At 44.1% G+C, this 20,490-nt stretch overlaps 1 protein-coding gene across 7 annotated transcripts in view; it reads right to left on the bottom strand.

Annotated features, from left to right (window-relative positions):
* Nucleotides 1-12,825, bottom strand: part of tnika (TRAF2 and NCK interacting kinase a) — a 95,129-nt gene extending 82,304 nt beyond the window's left edge. Inside the window, exons 1-2 of one of the 7 annotated variants that reach the window (XM_042108656.1) lie at nt 12,432-12,825; nt 4,357-4,422 (exon numbers count right to left, since the gene is read on the bottom strand). In XM_042108656.1, coding sequence (XP_041964590.1) covers nt 4,357-4,422; nt 12,432-12,488 — 123 coding nt within the window. In that variant the 5' untranslated portion in view covers nt 12,489-12,825. The remainder of the gene's footprint in view (nt 1-4,356; nt 4,423-12,431) is intronic. The other 6 variants (XM_042108657.1, XM_042108658.1, XM_042108659.1 and 3 more) reach the window with 6 other exon arrangements.
* Between the last annotated feature and the right edge of the window lie 7,665 nt (nt 12,826-20,490).

Raw genomic sequence — 20,490 nt, 5'->3', positions numbered from 1 at the left:
CTTCCATAGCCATAGTGCACAAGTAGTTTGAGTAGAACTACTGATCTTCATTATCTCCCTGCTTGTTGACATCTTATCATGTATGGTATTATTTCATGATCGCTAAACATTTGATTCTTTTAATGTTGTCATCAGTTAACTTCATTCTACTGCGCTTGAAGGCGCTGCCATTCAGTTGTGGACGTTCGTAAATTGCGTTTATGGGCGGAGAAAGGCACAGTTTACACTAAGGATTGAACGATTGATAAATACGACGGAAACTTGGGTCTGAAAGCGTTCGCAATCTGCGGTTTGTCCATGATGCTGATAACACTACGTTCGCAAATGTACATACATCTGGCCCTGAATGTCTACAACAACCACTGTGCTAAATGAGTATGTCTTGAGGGCCCTTGTACACAATGGCTAATCTATGATCAGTCATGACACAACTAGATATAATACATTTTGAGTGTGTGTGTGTGTGTGTGTGAGTGAGTGAGAGAGAGAGAGAGAGAGCAGTGAATCTCATGATTCAGCACACAGAGACGGCGGAAGAACCTCAACTGGGCGACACATGAGCGCGCGGATGTGCCTTCCTGTACAGGACTGAGTGGAGACCTGATGAGGATGAGGCCATCAGAGGAGCTGACAGGGCCTGCTCCTCCACAAGACCGCCATGCACCCCTCCCCCCTCTTCCTGCCACACGGGAGGAACTGGGACCTGATCTGACTCCAATCGACGGGAAAATTGGACGCGTGGCTACAGAGATAGTGTGGTCAGCGCAGCGAGAACCCAAGCGTCACTGTGACAAGCAAGACAGAACACACAGGCGTACAAACACACAAACAAACCACCACCTCACACAGATTTGCATTCAGAGCATACACTCAAATACCCCCCCCCACACACACACACACACACACACCGAGCACAATAGCGGTCTCAAACACAGGATATGGCTCTTATCACTTCCGGTGACCTGATTACAAATCCCTCTGTGGTATGTGTGGTGGCTTAATCAGGAGATCGAAAGAGAAACAGGGAAGCTCGGAGAGACACGAGAAACTTGTCTTTCAATACTGATGAGCGCTCTTCAGAGGAGCCAGCAGGTTCCCTTTAATGAAGCACTACCCATGTCCAGCAACAGCACATGACCAGCATGGGGACTAACTACACAAACATTCCCTCTTCTCCCCCAGGCCTCAGACGGAGGAACAGAGGGTCTTTTCAGGTTTATTTAGGGGGATTGACAGCCAGAGTGCCATTGTGTGCCACAAGGAACTGAAACCCTTGCTGGAGCTCTGAATTTGCCCTGTGTGCAAATCCTTTATTTGGTAACTTGCCCACTAAAGTAAAGTCAGTGAAGTACAAGTTCCATTTCTTTCATTTGAAGTCTCTGTTGTCTCTGAGAGTCTACTGTGGAGACATGCCTATATTTTAGACACTGTGCACCAACAAGGGAGAGGTGCGCATTAAAGGTTCTCTAAGCTAAAACATCTCGTCACATACAGCAAACATCACCCACCATCCGTTAGCTGCCTGTCCCCTGAATACACTGCAAAAAAACGCGGTCTCTGTGGACAGCCCAGGCTCCAAAAACGCAAACAAAATCAGCCTGGTCCAGCCTGGACCACGAAACATCAAAACTGTTCCAGCCAATCACGGACGAGATGCACGTTCAGGAGAATTTCAGTTTCATTGGAGGGAGGGGCGAGCTAGCTCTCGGTTTTGCTTGAACGTCAACAGAAGTGACGTTACCCAACACCGACTTGAGCTTCCAAAGATTCAGGAAGTCATTCATTTTCAATGAAAGCCAGCTTCTCTCAGCTGCAAGAAGCAGCAAATCCGTCGGCGTCGCGTTTTGGGCATCTTGAGCAACTTGAGCGTCAAGCAGAAAGTTGAAAGTAAGTCAACTTTATGGTAATGAGCTATGACGCGGTTCAGCAACCAACAACCAGCAACCAATCGGAATAGATGGCCTTTAAATAAAGTAGTAAGATAGAACATGATCGAACATAGAATGCTGCCACGTCACAGCGGCCAAAGCGTCCCTGTACTTTTTTGACAAGCATCCTTGACAGGGTGACCCGAGCTTCTTTGGAAGCTCAAGTCGGCGGCAGTGTGTATGTACAGTTAAATAAACCGGTAGAGGAAGAAGAGGAAGCATACCTCCACTGTAGACTGAGGCCAACATCCAACATCCGACACCTCACTCAAGGCCCTCTTTCAGAATCAAGACAGGAAGCTACCCTGTAGCTAAGGCACTTTGCATCTCTATGCATCGGTCTCTGTTCTGTTTGCTACAGATGGGACTCAAGGCTGTGTGGAGTAAAAGCTCTTCATTTGTATAAGCCACACTTGTGCTGCCTTCCAGTTGGAGCCATGACCTTGCCTGTGGCTGCAGCCAGCACCACACTGGACTAGTGAGAAAGCGAGAAGGACCCTCCCCTCCCTTCCCCTCCCGTCTGGCTGGTCCAGTGAGTTGTATGGTAGACGAGGGGAATATGGTGGACCAGGGGAGCTGCATATTGGGAGCCAAGGGGGACTGTACAGTGGACCCTGGGAACTGTATAGGGGACCAGGGGAACTGTATAGGGGAGCAGGGGAACTGTATAGGGGAGCAGGGGAACTGTATGGGGGAGCAGGGGAACTGTATGGAGGAGCAGGGGAACTGTATGGGGGAGCAGGGGAACTGTATGAGGAACCAACTGTATAGAGGATAAGGGGGGTGGTTTGGCCTCAGCAGTGCTGGAGGTGCTGGAGGCAGGCGGCTGGTGAGTGCCAGGACATCCCCGGTGCAGTTGGCCCATTCCTCCCACCAAAGGGCTCATTTCAGGACTCTCTCCCAGCACTGGCCCCCAGCCACTTAACTGGCCTCTCTCTGGGGAGAGGAGCAAACACAGCCTCACAGTGCAGACCGCTCTCACAAGCTCCACACATGAGAGAGAGGAGCAGGAATAAAAGGAGGAGGAGGAGGAGGAGGAGGAGAGAGAGAGAGAAAGAGAAAAGCAGAAAGACAGAGACAGAGTACAGAGGGAGTACAGAGACAGAGAAAAAGGGAGAAAAAGAGAGATACTGAGAAGGGAGAAAAAGAGATACTGAGAAGAGAGAAAGGGAGAGAGAGAAAGGAAGAGAGAGAGAGAGAGAGAGAGAGAGAGAGAGAGAGACAGAGAGAAAAGAAAAAAAAAAAAAAAAAAGAAAAAAAAATTCGCCTCCCCTCGTAAATTTGCCCCACTGAATTATTTAGCACTCTATCAGTAGTGGAGCTGCTTTCACTGCGCTGCCTCGCCACTCTCATGGCATCTGTGCTGTTAACAGACACTGGGCAGGCTTTAATCACACCACATGGCCATTACTAAAAGAAGTTCCACACCAGCCCTGCCCTGCCTCCTGCCACCCACCCCACCCTAACCCTCCCTTTAAGCTGTGGCGGGGAGTAAATCCAACTCTTTTAGGAGCTTACTTTTTTCTAGCAGGATATAAAAATATAATGATATTCAGCATTAATTCAATGTAAGATGTGATGTATGGTGCACTGGCTTTACAGAAGAATGAAAGCCAAAAGAGGGTTAAACAGCACTGGCATTCTATTAGGGGGAGAGAATGTTTAACACAACATTCTATTAGGGGGAGAGAATGTTTAACACCACATTTGAGCACAGTCGGCATTTCTTTTCCCCATTTTTTTTTTCAGCAAAAAGATAGATGAAGCGATGGAGGCTGCTGGTGAGGGGTGCACAGCTCCACATCAAAGGCAGAGTTAGAGGGAGCCCACCCTCGGGTATTAACCAGGAATACCAGCTCCAGCTCAGGCCCCAATGACAACACACAGAAACACACCGGCATCCGGAACATTCCTTTGTACTCGCGCTGCAGAGGAGAGCCAAAATAACCCAGCCCTTTCAAGTCTCTGACAGATACTTCATGCAGCCCCAACATCAAGTGCTTCTCCCTGTTTCTTACTGTCCTCCTTCTATAGCCCTCCTCTTGGCAGTGATGAAATGAGGGTGAGCTAGGAGTTCTTCTTTGTGTGTGTGTGTGTGTGTGTGTGTGTGTGTGTGTGAGTGTGTGAGTGTGTGAGTGTGAGAGAGAGAGTGAGAGATGCTAGTTAGTTAAAGTGGTACAGGGGAGAGAACCAAACATATATCTGGGGAAATGCCACTCTATCCTCTCAGAGCTGAGGATCAGATAAGAAGACCCACAAAATCCAGAGAGCTTGAAAACCATGGAGCAACCCGAGAGAAAGACACACCTTCAAAACACACACACACACACACACACACACACACACACACCATCACCAACTCTCAGAGCAGGCAGCGAGATTGGCACCACGTGGTGAACAGTGGCCAAGCATTCGAGTGGTCACCTACCTTGTACACTTGTCCGTAGGTGCCATTGCCCACCAGTTCCACCAGCTCAAATATCCCTGCCGGGTCCTGTAGGAGGAAAAGGAGAATATGGTCAGTGTTTGGCCAGGCAGCACTCAGAGGGTAAAGAGCTGGAAGGGAGTGGAACTACCACACTGTAACCAGCAAGTGGTGTTTACCACCACCGCCACGGCACCACCAAAAGAGTTGTGGCTACCCCTGTGGCATGCCTGAATCCAATTACAATAACAACAACAACAACACACAGTGTTAATATAGCCATTTTCAAGGCACCCAACGCGGTTTACTACTGCTAACTACAAACTAGCACAGACCTGGGTGATGCACGGCAGCCATTATATCCTAGGGCACTCACCACACATCGGCCTGAGGTGTTGAGTGAGGGAATGAAGAAATGAATTACTCCCCAACTATTTTACCACTCCTCATAGCCACACTAGCACCCGCAAGCAGTCTATTCTTTGTGAGGAGTTATGGGTTTAACAATCTATTGTTTGTGCTGATATGTAAGGAGTTATGGGATTAACAATCTATTGTTTGTGCTGATATGTAAGGAGTTATGGGTTTAACAATGTGGGGACGAGAGTGCTTCATAGCAAAAAACAATGAAAACCAATGAACCCCCGCAGCAGTGAAGGTAGCTGTGAGACAAACCGCAGCGGCGGAGACGACCACACCCAGGGACGGGGCCGACTCTCATCACAGCCTGCAATGAGAGCGCGTGTGACGTGGCCAACCTCAGCACACAGTCTCCCTGTGGGTCTCTGCATCATGCCATGCAAACGCTCGCTGCACTTCAAAGCTCTGATCGCCTAATCCGGCTCCCTGGTGTTTGGGGCCGGTACAATCACAACCCTTTCACATTGGATGAGTCGAAGAATTTGGATGGAGGCGGCGTGTGTGTGTGTGTGTGTGTGTGTGTGTGTGTGTGTGTGTGTGTGTGTGTGTGGGGGGGGGGGAAATGGGGAGTTGGTGTTTCCCTGAATGGATGACATTGCTGAAAGGACAAAACAAACAGAGTCTGAGCTACGTGAGTCCACTGGCATAAACGCTCAAGAGCCGACGGCCGATTTCTACACAGGCGGGTATGACAGAGGAAGAGCAGCCAAGCAGGTGGCAAGAAGCTCGCCATTTGGAATGGCATCTGGGATTGGCTTTTTTCATTTCAAGTTAAGCAAATATTATATTATCAGCATATCTAGGGGTGTGTGTGCACGCGCTTTTCTGGATAATCTGTGTGGATAATCATCATCTGAGGGATGCTGCCATCACACCAAGTACCTGAACACATGGAAATACTACAGAAGAGGAGAGGAGTATGTGGTTGTGTGAGTGTGAGTGTGAGTGAGAGAGAGTTTAGGGGGGGTGGCAGAAAGGAAATAAATGGACAGTCTGCTACAACTCAGCCAACTAAGTAAAGGGAACCTTGCAACAGCTGCGGCCTCACACACACACACACACACACACACGCAGAGTAATCCATAGTCTGGGGCAGTGGCACAGGGACTGCACTGAGCAGCAGGTGTCCAGACAGTTTTTTGCCCTCCACCCAGGCTTAAAAAAACATGACTGGCCCTTCAGGGGGCCAGCCATCCCTAAGTGAACTTAAGACACACACAAAACCTCACACACACACACACACACACACACACACACACTCCAGCTGGACAGTCATTGGTAAAGAGACTCAAACACAAAGCAAAATAGATACAGTAACACTGTAAGGCCTCCAGAAAAAGGTTTATAGTGATTCCAAAGACAAACTAGAGTTAGAGCTACGTCATGTCAAGTTAAGAGCTACTACATGTCAAGGGAAAGTCATTGAAATTGTACATTGACAAAAGCCTTTTTAGTATTATTGAATTCAAAATAATTGCTAAAGTAATTCACTCATTTTGTCCCAGGTCGCTGGGTTCATCTAAAGAATCTTTCACGTGAATGATCTTTTCATAGCAATCCCAAGTCTGACAGGGAAGGCATCTGTCACAATTTGCCATTTTCCATCATCCACAAATGTCTTTGTTTTTACTTCCCTCTCTTGCATCCTTCCTGTAGAAAAAACAACACAAAAAAACAGTCTCTCCACAGAACTAGTGTACACCTTCACCTCCTCCACTGCCCCCTGGCTCCCCTTTCAGCCCTCCCCTCCCCCCCCTCCCCTCCCCACCCATCTCTACACCCCCCCCCCACCATCTCTCGCTACGCCTCGTCTTTGTCTTTGTCTGATGAGACAGGCTGACACCGCGGCCGGCCGCTGTGTTCTAGCTGAGTCAGCAGACATGCAGGCTGTCCGCTCCCTGGCCTGTACATCATCTTCTTGTCCAGCTCGGCCTCGCTCACTTTTTTTATTCTCTCACCCGTCTTTTCTGAGGCTTTTTTTTTTTTTTTTTTTTTTTTTTATCAGGCAGACTTTCATATATTCCAGACACATTTTCATTCAAGTCAAGAGGGCTGACAAGCTAGTTTGAGAGAGAGAGAGACAGAGACAGCGCAAGAGATGTGGGTTTAAGAAGTACAACCCTGTTTCCAAAAAAGTTGAGACGCTGTGTAAAATATAAATCAAAACAGGATGATGTGCATATCATGTAAACCCTATATTTAATTTTGAATAATGCAAAGACAAATAAAATAAAATCTGTATCCTATCCGTCGTACCGTAACAGACTATCTAGGTGAGTGAGGATGAGGATGGAGATAAGACAGCCACATTTCAAAAGGTCTTCAAGTGGTGTTGACAAACCAGATCTGCACTGATTTACAGTCACTGAAACCATGCTCAAAACCAATTTGTGGTTTCATTTTAAGTGAAGGATACAACCACATTAGAAAACGACTTCTCTACTGCCAAACCTGGTACCCAGATTAGAGTTTTGTTGAAAAACATGAACTCAAGAAGTGAACACAGATAAATGTGGATTTTTTTGGGTCTCTGCCTATGAAGCTGGAAACATGATTAAGCAGAATCAGTTGGAAAAAACTGGTCACACTTTAGAGTAGTCATGATCACACTGTGCTGGTGTCATCTAGACATGGGCGGATTATGAACTTTTTTAATTTGTTTGATGTGATTTCCTGTATTCTGGTGCATTTTGGGGATGGCCAATACTAAATTCAATCAGATTCATAGCCTATATCCTGATTTGTTGATATTGAGGCAATGATTCCATGCAAAGGCTTAGGCTTCAGGGCCCCCTGACCCCTTGGGCCCCTGGGCCTGGGCCCGGTAGGCCCGTGCAGTAATCCATCCCTGCATCTAGAACCCCAGCTGGGCTTGAACACAAATGTAGTATCTGAAAACCAAGGCAGTCAGTCGCAGATTTGTTTGGAATGACTAAGAAGTGAATGCTTGAATGGGAAGTCTAATGAGAGCTCTTCTTGATTTCGTCCTCAATACAAATAGATGATAGCCATTCAGCAGTTATTTTTTGTACTACACACGGAGAGTGAGCAGACACACCATAATGAGTCAGCTCACCACCACGCTCATGTGGTGTCTGATGCAGGGCTGGTGCTCACATGACATTACTCAACCACCCCCCACACACTCCCAGACTGGCAGGAGATACGTCCTGGGTTTACAACTGGTTTCTCCACATCAAGACACCAGAGGGTTTATTGGAAATGTGGAAATGTAGTGTAATCCTTTCCACCAGCATCAACCCCCATCACCCTCTAGATACCAGACTAATACGTGATGCATTTTAGACAGACATGTAATAATTGAATTTACATGAAATGCAGAAGTCCACCAACAGGATTTGTTCCACATACATTTAAAACCTTACAATGATAGATACAGTAGATACATAGATACTTTATTGATCCCCAAGAGGGAAATTTAAGAATAAAAGTAAACCCTCAGGAAACCTTTCAGCTATGAAGCATCTGACAGTTTGGAATGCCATGATAACGGTCGTGGTGTTAAAAGGACTAGCCTATTCTCAGATTAAAAGGACACCAGGCAACGTTTTCGTGTTAATTAATCATCTTCGTAAGTCGGTATATGGTTAAATGACTCATTACAGAGCGAATAAAGACTCTCTTGCCCGCCCCTACTGCCTGTAGGAAGAATATCCCGCTTGCAAGTTTGATGTATCCGACCCGCCGACCTTCATTCTCACAAAGTCTCAGACATCGCGAGAAGCAGGATCAGTTTACATCCTGCATCCCCAGCACAGAGGCAGGATAACGAAATGCTAGCGATTGTTGCAAACATGTGTATAATGGCAGAGCCGGCGAAGAAGCAGCGAAAACCCTTGACAGAAGATGCAAAGTAAAGGAAAAGAGCTTCAGATCGAGCGAGGGCTCGCACACGTATTGACACGTACAGACGCTAGGGGGAGCTTCGTAGAGAAAAAGCATCAGGCTTGCCTGGTGTCCCTTTAACCTGTCTATCTATGCATTTCTCCTCAGTTCACTCCGTCAGCTGCAAAAATAGATAGCATGGTGGTCTTTCTACATGTTGATCCAATGCACCCAACCCCCTGTGCGAGGTCATTCCTAACAGATGGACATCTTGAATGGGTTATGCTGTCTCTTTTCGCTCACCCATGTGACAATCTCAAGGTAACATAATAGTACATTTTTTGAAGGTTGTTGTCAAACGTTTAGGTTGTTGTCAAAACACAAAAAAGTGGGATACAATTGTGTTATTAGCCTACTGAGATGGGGCTAAAGTAATCCACACATGTTATTCCAACAACAGTGCTAGACAAAGAAAACAACTACATGTACATAATCCTCGGGCCAACAACACTGATATCTCACTATAAATATCCACCTCAAAGAAATGAAGATAACGTTAAGCCCTGCGGCAGATAGCATCCAACCTCCTGTCAGGACTTGACAGCTATTAGCTTCTAGATTTAGCAGCAGAGTTTCATTTATTTGGAAAAAAGGAAATAGGCGCCAAACAAATAAACACAAATAGCAGCATCCTCACACTCTCCAGACAGGAAGTGGGTCAGCGGGCGTCGACCAGGGGGCACAGAGACAGTGGGGAAAGGGGGGAGGAGGAGAGGGAGGAGGGAGGAGGGAGGATTGAGGACAGTAAGTGCTTCAGGCTAAAAACCCACCCAGTGTAGTGAAGCCAGACACAACAGCCTAAGCAAGAGAATAAGTGAGAGATGTTGCACAAGTCCCCCTCACTATCAGTTTTGAGAAAAGGACACATCAATGATGTCTACATAACATGGGCCAACGCACATTAATCCATTTTCAAATTGCACAAATTGCACTATTTGGAGATTTCACCCTTTCTTACATCCTGTGAAGATGACACATCAACTGCAGTTTCAGGTCATTAAATGTTCCTTAAGCATATTAGATTAGATTAGATAGATTCAAATTTACGGTCACTGGTCAAGTAAAATACCAGTATGAACAGCAGGGTTGTGCACAATTCGAATTGCAGTTCTGCTTCCTGTTTTGCTACCTCAATTGTAATGCAAGTTAAATTCCAATTGAATTGGAATTTAAAAGCCAGTTTCAATTCAATTCTGGAATTTTGCACAAGCCTGACGAACAGACAGTACATTTAATTACATTTATTGTTCTGACCTACACTTGTCAACTATGAAAGGACCAGGCCCTCTCCATTGCTCAAACATCAAAACACACCATCACACACACTACACGCACCCAAACAGCCACCTGCCTACAGTAGCCTGTTATAATGCGTTCAGATCAGTGGGCTATGAACGTCTGTTTAGTCTCGTCATGGAACAGTGTGTGAAGTGCTCTTCACAGGTCACGCTGCCCATACACACACACATCAGTGCTAGCTTTCATTATATGAGCAAACAAAGAGGAGGAAGGAAGTGATTCAAAGAAATATAAAAGCGTTTGTTTCCACGGTAATATTCTCATCATGCTCTTCATAATGACTGACGGAAAAAAATAAAAACTTGTCCATTTTGTTCTGTTTATGCATATGACCTCGACCTTAATAGTGTTACTAGGCAGTCTAGTGCCATGGAGGTACATAAATACAAGAACAACAGCCATAAAGGTATCCCCCCCTTGTATTTGTCTCAAGTAACCAGAGAGGATATTTCTCATGTTTGAGTGTGTGCGAGGCTGTGGCACAGGGCTTGATTCTAAATGTTGCATCTGGGAGTGTTGTATATGGCCCGGTGGAAAGCTTGCCAACTCCTGCTCGTGATGGTGCTCCACTTCTAGGTGACCTACTTGTCCAATCTTTATTTCTAAGAGTATGTAGCTCTAACATGTACACTACACACACGTATGCAAAGCTATAGAATACAGGGAAGCCGCAACCGAAACAAACAAAACAAAAAGTCCCAACCAACTCATCTCTAGCAGTCATTAAAAGACTTCCATGGAAGAACATGTCCCTACAGCCAATGAATGAGAAAAATATGGGCCAGTTGTTATCTCGTCTTCAGAAGCTTATCTGCCAGACATAAACAACCAATAGTAGTAGCAGCACAGCACTCCCAAGGTTGATTGCAGTCACCAGATATTTCAGTGAGATTTAAATAGAGACAAGTTTGTTAAAGGCTGACATTTAAGCCATATGATCAGGCATAGCAGAACATTAACAGAACAGACTATTTTACACTGAATTGATTCCTAAAAAAGGCCTTAATAGAATAGCAACAGTGCCACATTCAAATACACATGAATTGGGGAGATGTGGTGACTGAAATTTATTTGATAAAAAAGGGTGTATATTCTTAAACAAATATGTGAAACTAATGCAGATTGATTGATTACAGAGTATTGTGATGGAGAATGTCTGAATTGTCAACACTACACTGAAAGTCAGAATGCATCATTTTTGCCTGCTGCCTTGGAGCAGGCAGACACCAGTGAAGTAGACACAATACATTTCTAACACACGTCAGTGCCAACAGTTAACTGCTTGTGCTGGTCTAACTGCTCATGAAATTAATTAACGATTAAATTCCAATATCTATACTATCATTGCTAGTAATATTCAAACAATCGTTAGGCAATTCCGAACATGAACGGCTATTTGGGCGTTATTCTCACAATTTACAGAATTAGGCTACAACAGCCCGGTGTGGCGGGGATGGGGCCCAACAAGTAGGTATACAGTCTGTACACCTGTCACTCGTTTTACGACCTAAAGAAAGGGGACAGGAGAGGGCCTACAGACTAAAGGCTACGTGATCACTTGTACAACCAATAACAACGACTCGTTCATAAACCTTTCTGTTACACTGTCAAATGTCCGAAAATTACAATTCGCTTGAACACATCAAGAATCTTTACAGAAAGCATTCAATGGTATTTTCAATAACTCAAACCATCACCGTGAGGCACTACAGCCGACATAAATAACATGTGCGCTACCACCTACCCGGCCCTTGCCAGTGTACAAGGGGGATTTTTAAGCTAGGCGAACAAAAGAATTGGGTCCAGCAGTGAGCGCAGAGCCTTTACGCGATGGAAGACAAGGGATACGCGGGATTCGATTGGCTTTCAATATATTAATTAATAAACAAGATTCTGTCCAAATAAGCATGTCATTCTTTCTATGTTGTAGTATTTACATAAAGGCAATACAACAGTGTTATATGCTACCTTTCATCAGTGTGGCGTGGTAAAGGCTTTTGGAGAGTATTTATCACCGCAAATCATTTAGACTTCAATCTAATCACGTCTCACTGTAATCACATATAATGTCCATACAAATAATTCTTGTCAGGAAGAGCTTTGTTTTTACAGATTGCAGGTTTCGTTAGACAGTGAGTTGCATTTCGGTGGTGTACGAAACGCTAACTCATCACAGGCTGATGCGGTAAAAATGCGAGTGTAAGAAGACAGCTATTTGGGACAAATCTTCTGGAAAAATAACATGCTGCATTAGATTACAAAGAAACCGTTTGGTTGGTCGTCAATGGAGAAATGGGGTGTACTGTAATGCAACATTTTTACTTAATCAGATCGTCTTTAAGCAACACTTTCTTTGAGCGTTTTAGAGGCACGGACGCTATCAGGTGCACGTAAAGTGTAACACACAACAACCGTTAGGTTATCAGTGATTGTAATTGGATCTCTAAACTTACCCTCAGCATGGAGAGGTCTATCTCATCCAGACTTCGTGCCGGGGAGTCACTCGCCATGTTTCAAACGTTGCTCCAAGCGAAATGACTTCTACCTACGGGAAAAGCTAAGCGAATCCTTGGCTGCGACTATTCAATCACTTCGTTGCAAAGAGCCCACAGTGAATTCAGAGGAGGTAGAATAATCTTCTGATAAACACACTAAAGGCTACGGTCTCGCTGTAACACTGGTCGTGGCTTACAGCCGGTCTACACATGCATGCATGGAGCGCGAGCATTCTATAGAGAACATGTTCACTGCACCAAGAGTAGATTCTGATGTGTTGTTGTACATTCACAGCAGCAACCAAGCTACAGTGAGAGAGCAGCAGGATCAGTCGTATAAACCAGGAGTGATGTGGTTAGTGTTGTGGGCGGGCACAGCACACTGACCCGCCCAAACCCTCCTCCCTGAAATGACATTTCGGGATTGACAAGATTCCGACTGCTTTGAGTCACACACTAATGAACAATTAATGAAGCGTTAACGAATCGACAATCGATTTGAAAAAGAATTTCCAAGACAAAAATAATAAAAAATCATCAGACTGCGTCATTTGACCAGTTTCATTTATTATAAGCATTTCAATCATAAGCATTATTTATTCATTGATAGAGTTGCCTTTTGTTTTTCTTCCTGCTTGATTCAATTTCTAAGGATTCAATGTATGTTTCCCCAGAAAGGAAGATAAAAGTGAATCAGTGGTAACCAGAAGATTTCATGTATTAGGATGAAACAGTTCACATTACAGGTGGGTCTCAAAATTACATTGGTAGGCTATCTATGGCTATCTATTGGCCTATCTATCACAAGATACAACTTGAGGAGACAATGTGCTCTTAAGTTATTCTTTAAAATACCATTCACACTTTTTTTCAATCTTTTTTTCTTATGTTGTGTGTTTGTTTTTATGATTGCTTCAAACATATGTGTCTATGTACTCAGCTGACTAATGGTAATTAGCTGACTGTTATCCATGTTAGGGATTGGGTGGGTTTGGGTGGGGTGGGGACGTGGGGTTATAAGGGGGAAATCCGACCACTCTACTTAAGACAATTTCTATGTATACGTCCCTATGTTCAAAATGCAATAACATTGCAAAAAAATAAAAATTAATAAAAAAAACACACTTGTTTTTGTCTCCATTTTTCCTGATTTGAAGTACTGTAAATGTAATATGTTACTGTAAGTAAAATATCATAATCAATATAGGAGAGGCGTGGCATATCAAAACATGCTGATTAAAAAGTACTATATTTGTGAGCACTGAGTGAAATAAACTTTTTGTATGCATAGCAATCATAGAAATGTTACTCATAAAAACTCCTGGGACACAATTTCATAGGCACTAATCTAAGCAGTTAGTTGGGAATAGCAGCTATATATAAGCAGACAGTTTCTGCAAATGGAGACTGCAGTAGCATGATCCAACAGCAGATATATAGAATGGGTGGGGGACAGTGAATGATGGTGATGGTGATCAGGACCAATGCTATCACAGGCATGAACATATACAGGTAAAGATCTTATTAAGGAGACAACATACGTGTCAGCAAAAAGAATGCCATACACACATAAATGCATATTATCTGAATGTGTGTGCACTGACTCCTTTTCGTATCATCAATTTTCTTATATGCATGTTCACCAATGATTTGTAGCCTGTTTCAGCTCAATTCATTTTGCCATGTATAAACACATGGGAATGTTTCATGCCCATATGGAAAGCTTATGAGCTTATATATGCACATACATTATTGTGTCTAAACCTCTCAGCAAACATTTAAACGACTAAGAGGAAGGGGCACATAATCAACAACATCATGTTATCATAGCCATGTCTTCTTCACACATCTCTAGTTTCAGAGTCACTAAATCAGGATGTGATCTCCATCCCACTGCAAGCATTTCTAACTTCTTTTGATGATATTCACAGCTGACTCGGCATCTAGGACAACCCTCTACAGTGTGTAAAATAGTAAATATTCCCGTCTATCTGGTGACCCTGTTTCTCTCCTCCTTTTTTCACATGTGACTCGTGCATCACAAGGACACAAGCTGCACTGTAGTCACAGGGACTAAGGACTGGGAGAGAGAGACGCATAAAAGGATATGAAAGTGACTGACTGAGAGGATGAAAAAACAGGCAGTGAATTAAACAGGGGACAATGGACACTTATGACCTCAACAAGGCTTGCTTTCAAAAGCTGCGGAGCTTTGGGGAGAGAGTGGAATTAATGATGTCATCTGGACAGTGCTTTTACACTGTGGTGCTGGTGCATTACACACAGTGATGCCCAGAAACACAGCATCAAGTCAGGAGAGAGAAAGATAGCGCTCTGACATCCTGCTGGGTGAACTTCCATGTGAATTAGCGATTAGCCACATGCCATTTTACTCGACACAAACAACTCTCCTTATCTGTTTAGCTATCTATTCTACCACAACAAAATATGTCCCTGTATAAAATATTTCCTCCTTCCTCTCACTCCCTCATCCAAGGTGAATATGAGCAGCTTTGTCTTGGCCAGTCATTGATTCTTCTGCATGGAGGCACTCTGAATGTTGTAGTTCCTCTGGCTTGAATCTATTTACGTTAGAAGTTTGTCTGTTTGGTGTCCTGTATTAATGTAATACGTTTTAAAAACACATTCCTCTTGGAATATTGCTGTGGAAAACATTACTTGGGTGTTACATTCACAGTTGCACACAATCTTTTCCCATATTCAGAAGAGGTTTTTTTTTTTTTTTTTGCTTTAGCATGCTGCAGTCAGGTCGTGTATTTAGCAGTGTCACCGCCTGCAGCACTTAATTCTTGGCAGCGAGCCCCAAGGGGCACTAGTATAGGAGACATCCACAGCAGCATACACTAAAAGTGAGTATGCATGAGACCTCTTTTGCCTGCGATCCCTCAGGACATAATCATGCCCACTTGGTTCTCTCTCTCTTTCTCTTTCTCTTTTTCCTCACACTTCTTTCTGCCTCTCTCTCCCCATACCCCATTGTTCTCTTATGCATTCTCTCCCTCCATCTCTCTCAGAATAGAGTACAGTTTCAAAAGGAGTGAACAAGCTACAGTGTTAGGTTGTTGTTTGTTGGGGATATCATGCGTGTGGTCACACTGAGATGGGCTTGGTGCAAAATTGTGTGTTTCAGATTATGTCTGATTTGGTGTGTGTGTGTGTGTGCCTGTGTGTGTGTGTTTGTGTGTGTGTGTGTGTGTGTGTGTGAGTGCGGGTGCGTGCGCACATGTGTGTGTGTGTGTGTATTTGTGTGCAAATATGCATGTCTAAGCCTAGCAGGTGCAAAACTGCACTGCTGTCTAGTCATATTGAAATGCATGCTTATTATCTCAGATGCCCTCCTGCTTAATAATATATTATGTGATCATTGTGTGTGACTAGCACTGTGTGCTCCTCATAATCCAAGGTCATGAGGAGGAGGAAGTGGCATGGTGTGTGGACTCTGATAAGCCTGGAAACTCGACTCTAAACAGGAAGCAGAGAATGCAAGCCATGTGGTCCCATGCTGACAGACATATCTCTCTGCAAAGCCTTATTCTTGTGTGTTGGATGATACAGCATTTTCCTCATGTCAAAAGGGTGTTTTTCCTCAGAGTGGGTAGATGAATGACAGGCTTTCCTGATCAAAATAGACTTCTTTAGTTCTTGTTCCATTTCACACCCAACCAATGCACAATTAAGGCATTTAGGTATAAAGGTGCTGCATTCTGTGTTTGAACTTTTGGTGAAACAATTCAACTGAGCTCAACAATAATAATTGGATTAAGTAGAAACAAATCCTCTGACATTTCCACAAACCACACCGCAGGGTTAGGCTTCTCAGGAAAGCTGGTAGTTTCTACTGTAATCTGCGCCTTCATTTCCATAGCCAGGAAAGTATTTCCTCTGAACACTATAAGTTCAGCCAATTATTTGGAAACGCTGTGGTTAAAGTATTCTTATGGTACATTCTGCAGAGACTCGTATTTCAGTTTGGGAACGTGCGCACATCCATAAGGTGAGCCAAAAAGTCCAAGATCCAACCTAAAAGAGAAGGTCTGCACACTCGCTCTCTGTTTTTTTTTATTTTATTTGAGTTTAATCTCCATGATGTTTCAAGCCCTTCGCTTCTTTATCAGACTTGCAGAGACACATTCAGACATCAGACATTCAACAGGGACACATTCAGACATCAGACATTCAGCAGAGACACCATGACGTTACCATGGCGTTGTTCTGTTGCTCCCTTAGGCAGAGGTTGGATTAGCAGATTTGAGTCGAGTTTCGAGTTATGGAAAGGAAATCATTGGCCTGCCATCTCACAAAATTATCAACACCTACTTCATAATACATGTGTGTGTAAGCTGTCACATTCAGTGATTAAATGTTTTACCCTCTTTAACTAATAATCACTAATCTTATTGTCATGCTACACATAAAATATTACTCTCATGTGTTTCATAACATTCATGTCAATTTACTGTGTCAGATGAGCAGAGCTATTTTGCCTAGTCGTCTTGGTTTGATGCAGTGGGGTTTACAGTCTGCACTGAGTGCCAACACTTTTACCTACCTGAAGGGTCATTTGAAAAAACGGGTATCAATTTCACTGATAGATATCCTGTGTGTTGATGTTTTCCTCTTGAGTCAGTGAATGTGTTACAGTTATTAGGTATTGTTGGAATTATTGTTGGAGTCGGCATTATACACTGTCTGAGGGAAAATGTCTGACCTCTGTTCACAAAAATGGACCCAAACACAGGCTTTTGGGATGATGGTCAGTGAACCACATTTCAGCCTGTTGATCACGTGACTATAGTGCTCAGCTATGCTTCCCTGACCCTGGCCTGTCACTCCACCTCCTGTATAGACCAGCCCATTATCATGACTAGTGCTGTCTGGTTGAGAGTCGTGTTAATGTCCACAATGTCATGCTTAGATTTCACACTTGTCCGTGACTGCACTGAGATAATTAGGGGCAGCCGTGGCCTACTGGTTAGCGCTTCGGAATAAGCCTATTTCACAGTGTCCAGGTGTCCGGCCTCGTGTATGTTAATGATGCCTTAATTGGCAGGGTAAAACATCTTCCTGCTTATGTCTTTCCTGTGGACTTTTCTTTTGCTGTCTATGGGACAGTGCTGTTCCACAGGAAGTTGATTTACACAGCGGCCCCATCTTGTGAAATGGGCTAATTGTAACCAGAGGATTGCCGGTTCGAACCCCGACCAGTAGGCCCGGCAGAAGTACCCTGAGCAAGGCACCTAACCCCCTCCCTGTTTCCCGAGCGCCGCTGTTATTGCAGGCAGCTCACTGCGCCGGGATTAGTGTGTGCTTCCCTTCACTGTGTGCTGAGTGTGTTTCACTAATTCACGGATTGGGATAAATGCAGAGACCAAATTTCCCTCACGGGATCAAAAGAGTACTTATACTTATACTTACTTAATACAACATGGACACCTTGTGCAACGGCAAAACATTTGCACATAATATTTTACAACTTATCAGTAGGAAACTCTTCCTATGTGCCCTAGACAGTCCATGGAGAACATTTCTTTTTCCTTTACATATCATCCCCAAGGGTGGCTCTCACGTGCCTTAGGCCATTACTGTGACACATGGAGACAGCTCCCCCCTCTGGCAGCTGGAAAACTAGCCATGACAGGAGCCCAGTTGAAGGGGTGCCAGGGGCAACAAGATGACCTTGAGTTTTTCTCCCTTCACTGGAAATGCAAGCTGGAGGATCCCAAGTGCCACTCAAACTTTTTTAGTTTTTTTTTTTTTTACAGTGGACCAACAGAGCACGCTGAGAATAGCACACAGAATAGGTGTTTATAAAGCCACCCTATGATCTTTCACAGCAGAGCAAAGGAGTAAAGACTTCTTGAGCAGGTCAGAACAACTGTGTCCTGTAAGGCCTGTGGGGAAGAGGCTTTAGTGGAGAGACATCAGTGACTTCCGATACAACTGGAACATGATATCTGCACAATGAATAATTACAAATAATAAAAGACAAAAGGAGACTGGAGTTATATAGAATAGATATTCTGAGGAACAGAATGCCATCTCTCCGAGACACAAAATACCATAATCTAGGTTCAATATTCTTGGAGGTTGGGGGTTACATTTGGAATCATCAAACAGGGTTTAAAACTGCAATCTGATATTTCATGTGGAAATAATTCAGATGACTGCATGGAGGAGCATTATCACCCCATAGGCTTCTCTTTAGTTTAAATTATATATGTGTTACCACTTAAAATGCACAAACAAAAACAACTTAGCTGTAGAAAAATATGAGCAAATTAGCCTCCTGATGAGCAACCATCTCTCCAGTTACCCAGTTTCAACAGAAGCTTAAACAAGAATGTTGTTACTAAGATCTCATGCCTTCTTAGATCATGGCAACAATCCATCAAAAGCACAGTGGCTTTGTATATTCAATAAATCTCAACAACATTACGCTCTTAGGAAATCATCAAATACATCTGTGGAGCAGTCCACATATGATGAGACGAATTTACATTTAAATTGCTTCATGGGTTTTATTACCCCTGTGACGGCCTGTTAGGCCTTCTGCTCGTTAGGCTGTTGTCTTTCTACTTGTGTTCAGGTGTGTTCAGGACCTAACAAGCTGATGAGCTGCACCTGTGTGCAGGTGTGCAGATAAGAGGACCGCTTCCTCTCCCCTTGAGAGGGCCATTCTTACTTTGGGTTTTGGACATGCAACACTGCACTCAGACACATTGCAAACACACAACATCCATGCATTACTGATGACTGACTTTGACCCACCTCACACTGTTTGTTTGTTATTTGGTTAGTTTGGTTAATAAATCTATATTTTAGTTGAAGATCCAACCTCTCGACTCCCTCTTTTGTTGTGGCCTTACCCCTAGGTCATAACACCCCCTCCACCAAATACTGTATGTATTGTATGTACTACATGTGAGTGTATTCATTGCAGCTTGTTCTATCAAGCAGAATGTCAAATCAATCTACATTCTCCCTAATTCAGCATTTGTTTGAAATGTTAAATTAATTGGCTAGTGAATTGCCAAGACTACACATCACATGTATGTAATGCATATGTGTTTACCCCTTTTTTTGATGGTTTCTGTAGCTGAAACCCTGTCAGAAAAATCTTAGATCTTGGTGAGGCCCCATCAGAAGATCCCTGTGGACCCCGGAATTCTCTGCTCTGTCAACCCCGGCTCAGACACCCTTAACTAGAAATGACACGGCGGTGATGAAATTGTGCCGGGCCCATCAGCTGAGGGATGACATCCGAGTTGTTTTTCTCCCTCCCAGCAACAGACCTGCCATGCCTCTCTGACGAAGCAGCGCACCTTCAGTACCGAGGGAGAAAAGAGGGAGAGGGAGGGAGAGAGAGAGACAAAGACTGCATTTGCTATGCTGAGGAGCAGCAGCAAAAAAACTCCACTAGGAGTGATATGGGGAAAGAAGGGGACTTGTGAGGCTATCAATAATAATAAGTGTGAGAATAAAGAGAGGTTTGCTTTATTACACTTAAGTAAGTGACGGATTGTTGTTCTGTCAATGTGAAGTAATGAAACAATAAAGAACTATGTTTATCTGACATTGTAGAGTGGTGTCTTAAAATGACTAACGTACATCACAGAAATAACAAATCAATGGACCACAGAGTGAGTGAGAGGGAGTGAGAGGCACTGCAGTGGAATGACTGCTTGTAAACAGCTGAGTGACACAGAATGGAAGGACCAGAGTGGAGTGTGGGGATCTGGGCTTGCAGTCTCAGACATCCCAAGTTTCCCGGAAGTTCCGGGAGTCTCCCGCATATTGATAGAGGCTCCATGATGCCTGCAAATTAGATCAAATCTCCCGGAATCTAGTGCGAGCGAGCAAGAACGTGCATGTGAGACCGAGACTTCAAATAGCGTGTGCATCTGAGTATAGCGCGCACACGATGGAGAGAGAGGGGTGGTGTGTGTGTTTGACTGAAGCTCGTGCAAGACAGAGAGCATCCTGATTGGCCTGTTTC

Source organism: Alosa sapidissima, chromosome 1 (genome assembly GCF_018492685.1).
Source record: "Alosa sapidissima isolate fAloSap1 chromosome 1, fAloSap1.pri, whole genome shotgun sequence".
Classification (NCBI taxonomy): Eukaryota; Metazoa; Chordata; class Actinopteri; order Clupeiformes; family Clupeidae; genus Alosa; species Alosa sapidissima.
This window is presented reverse-complemented; position numbering and strand designations above follow the sequence as displayed.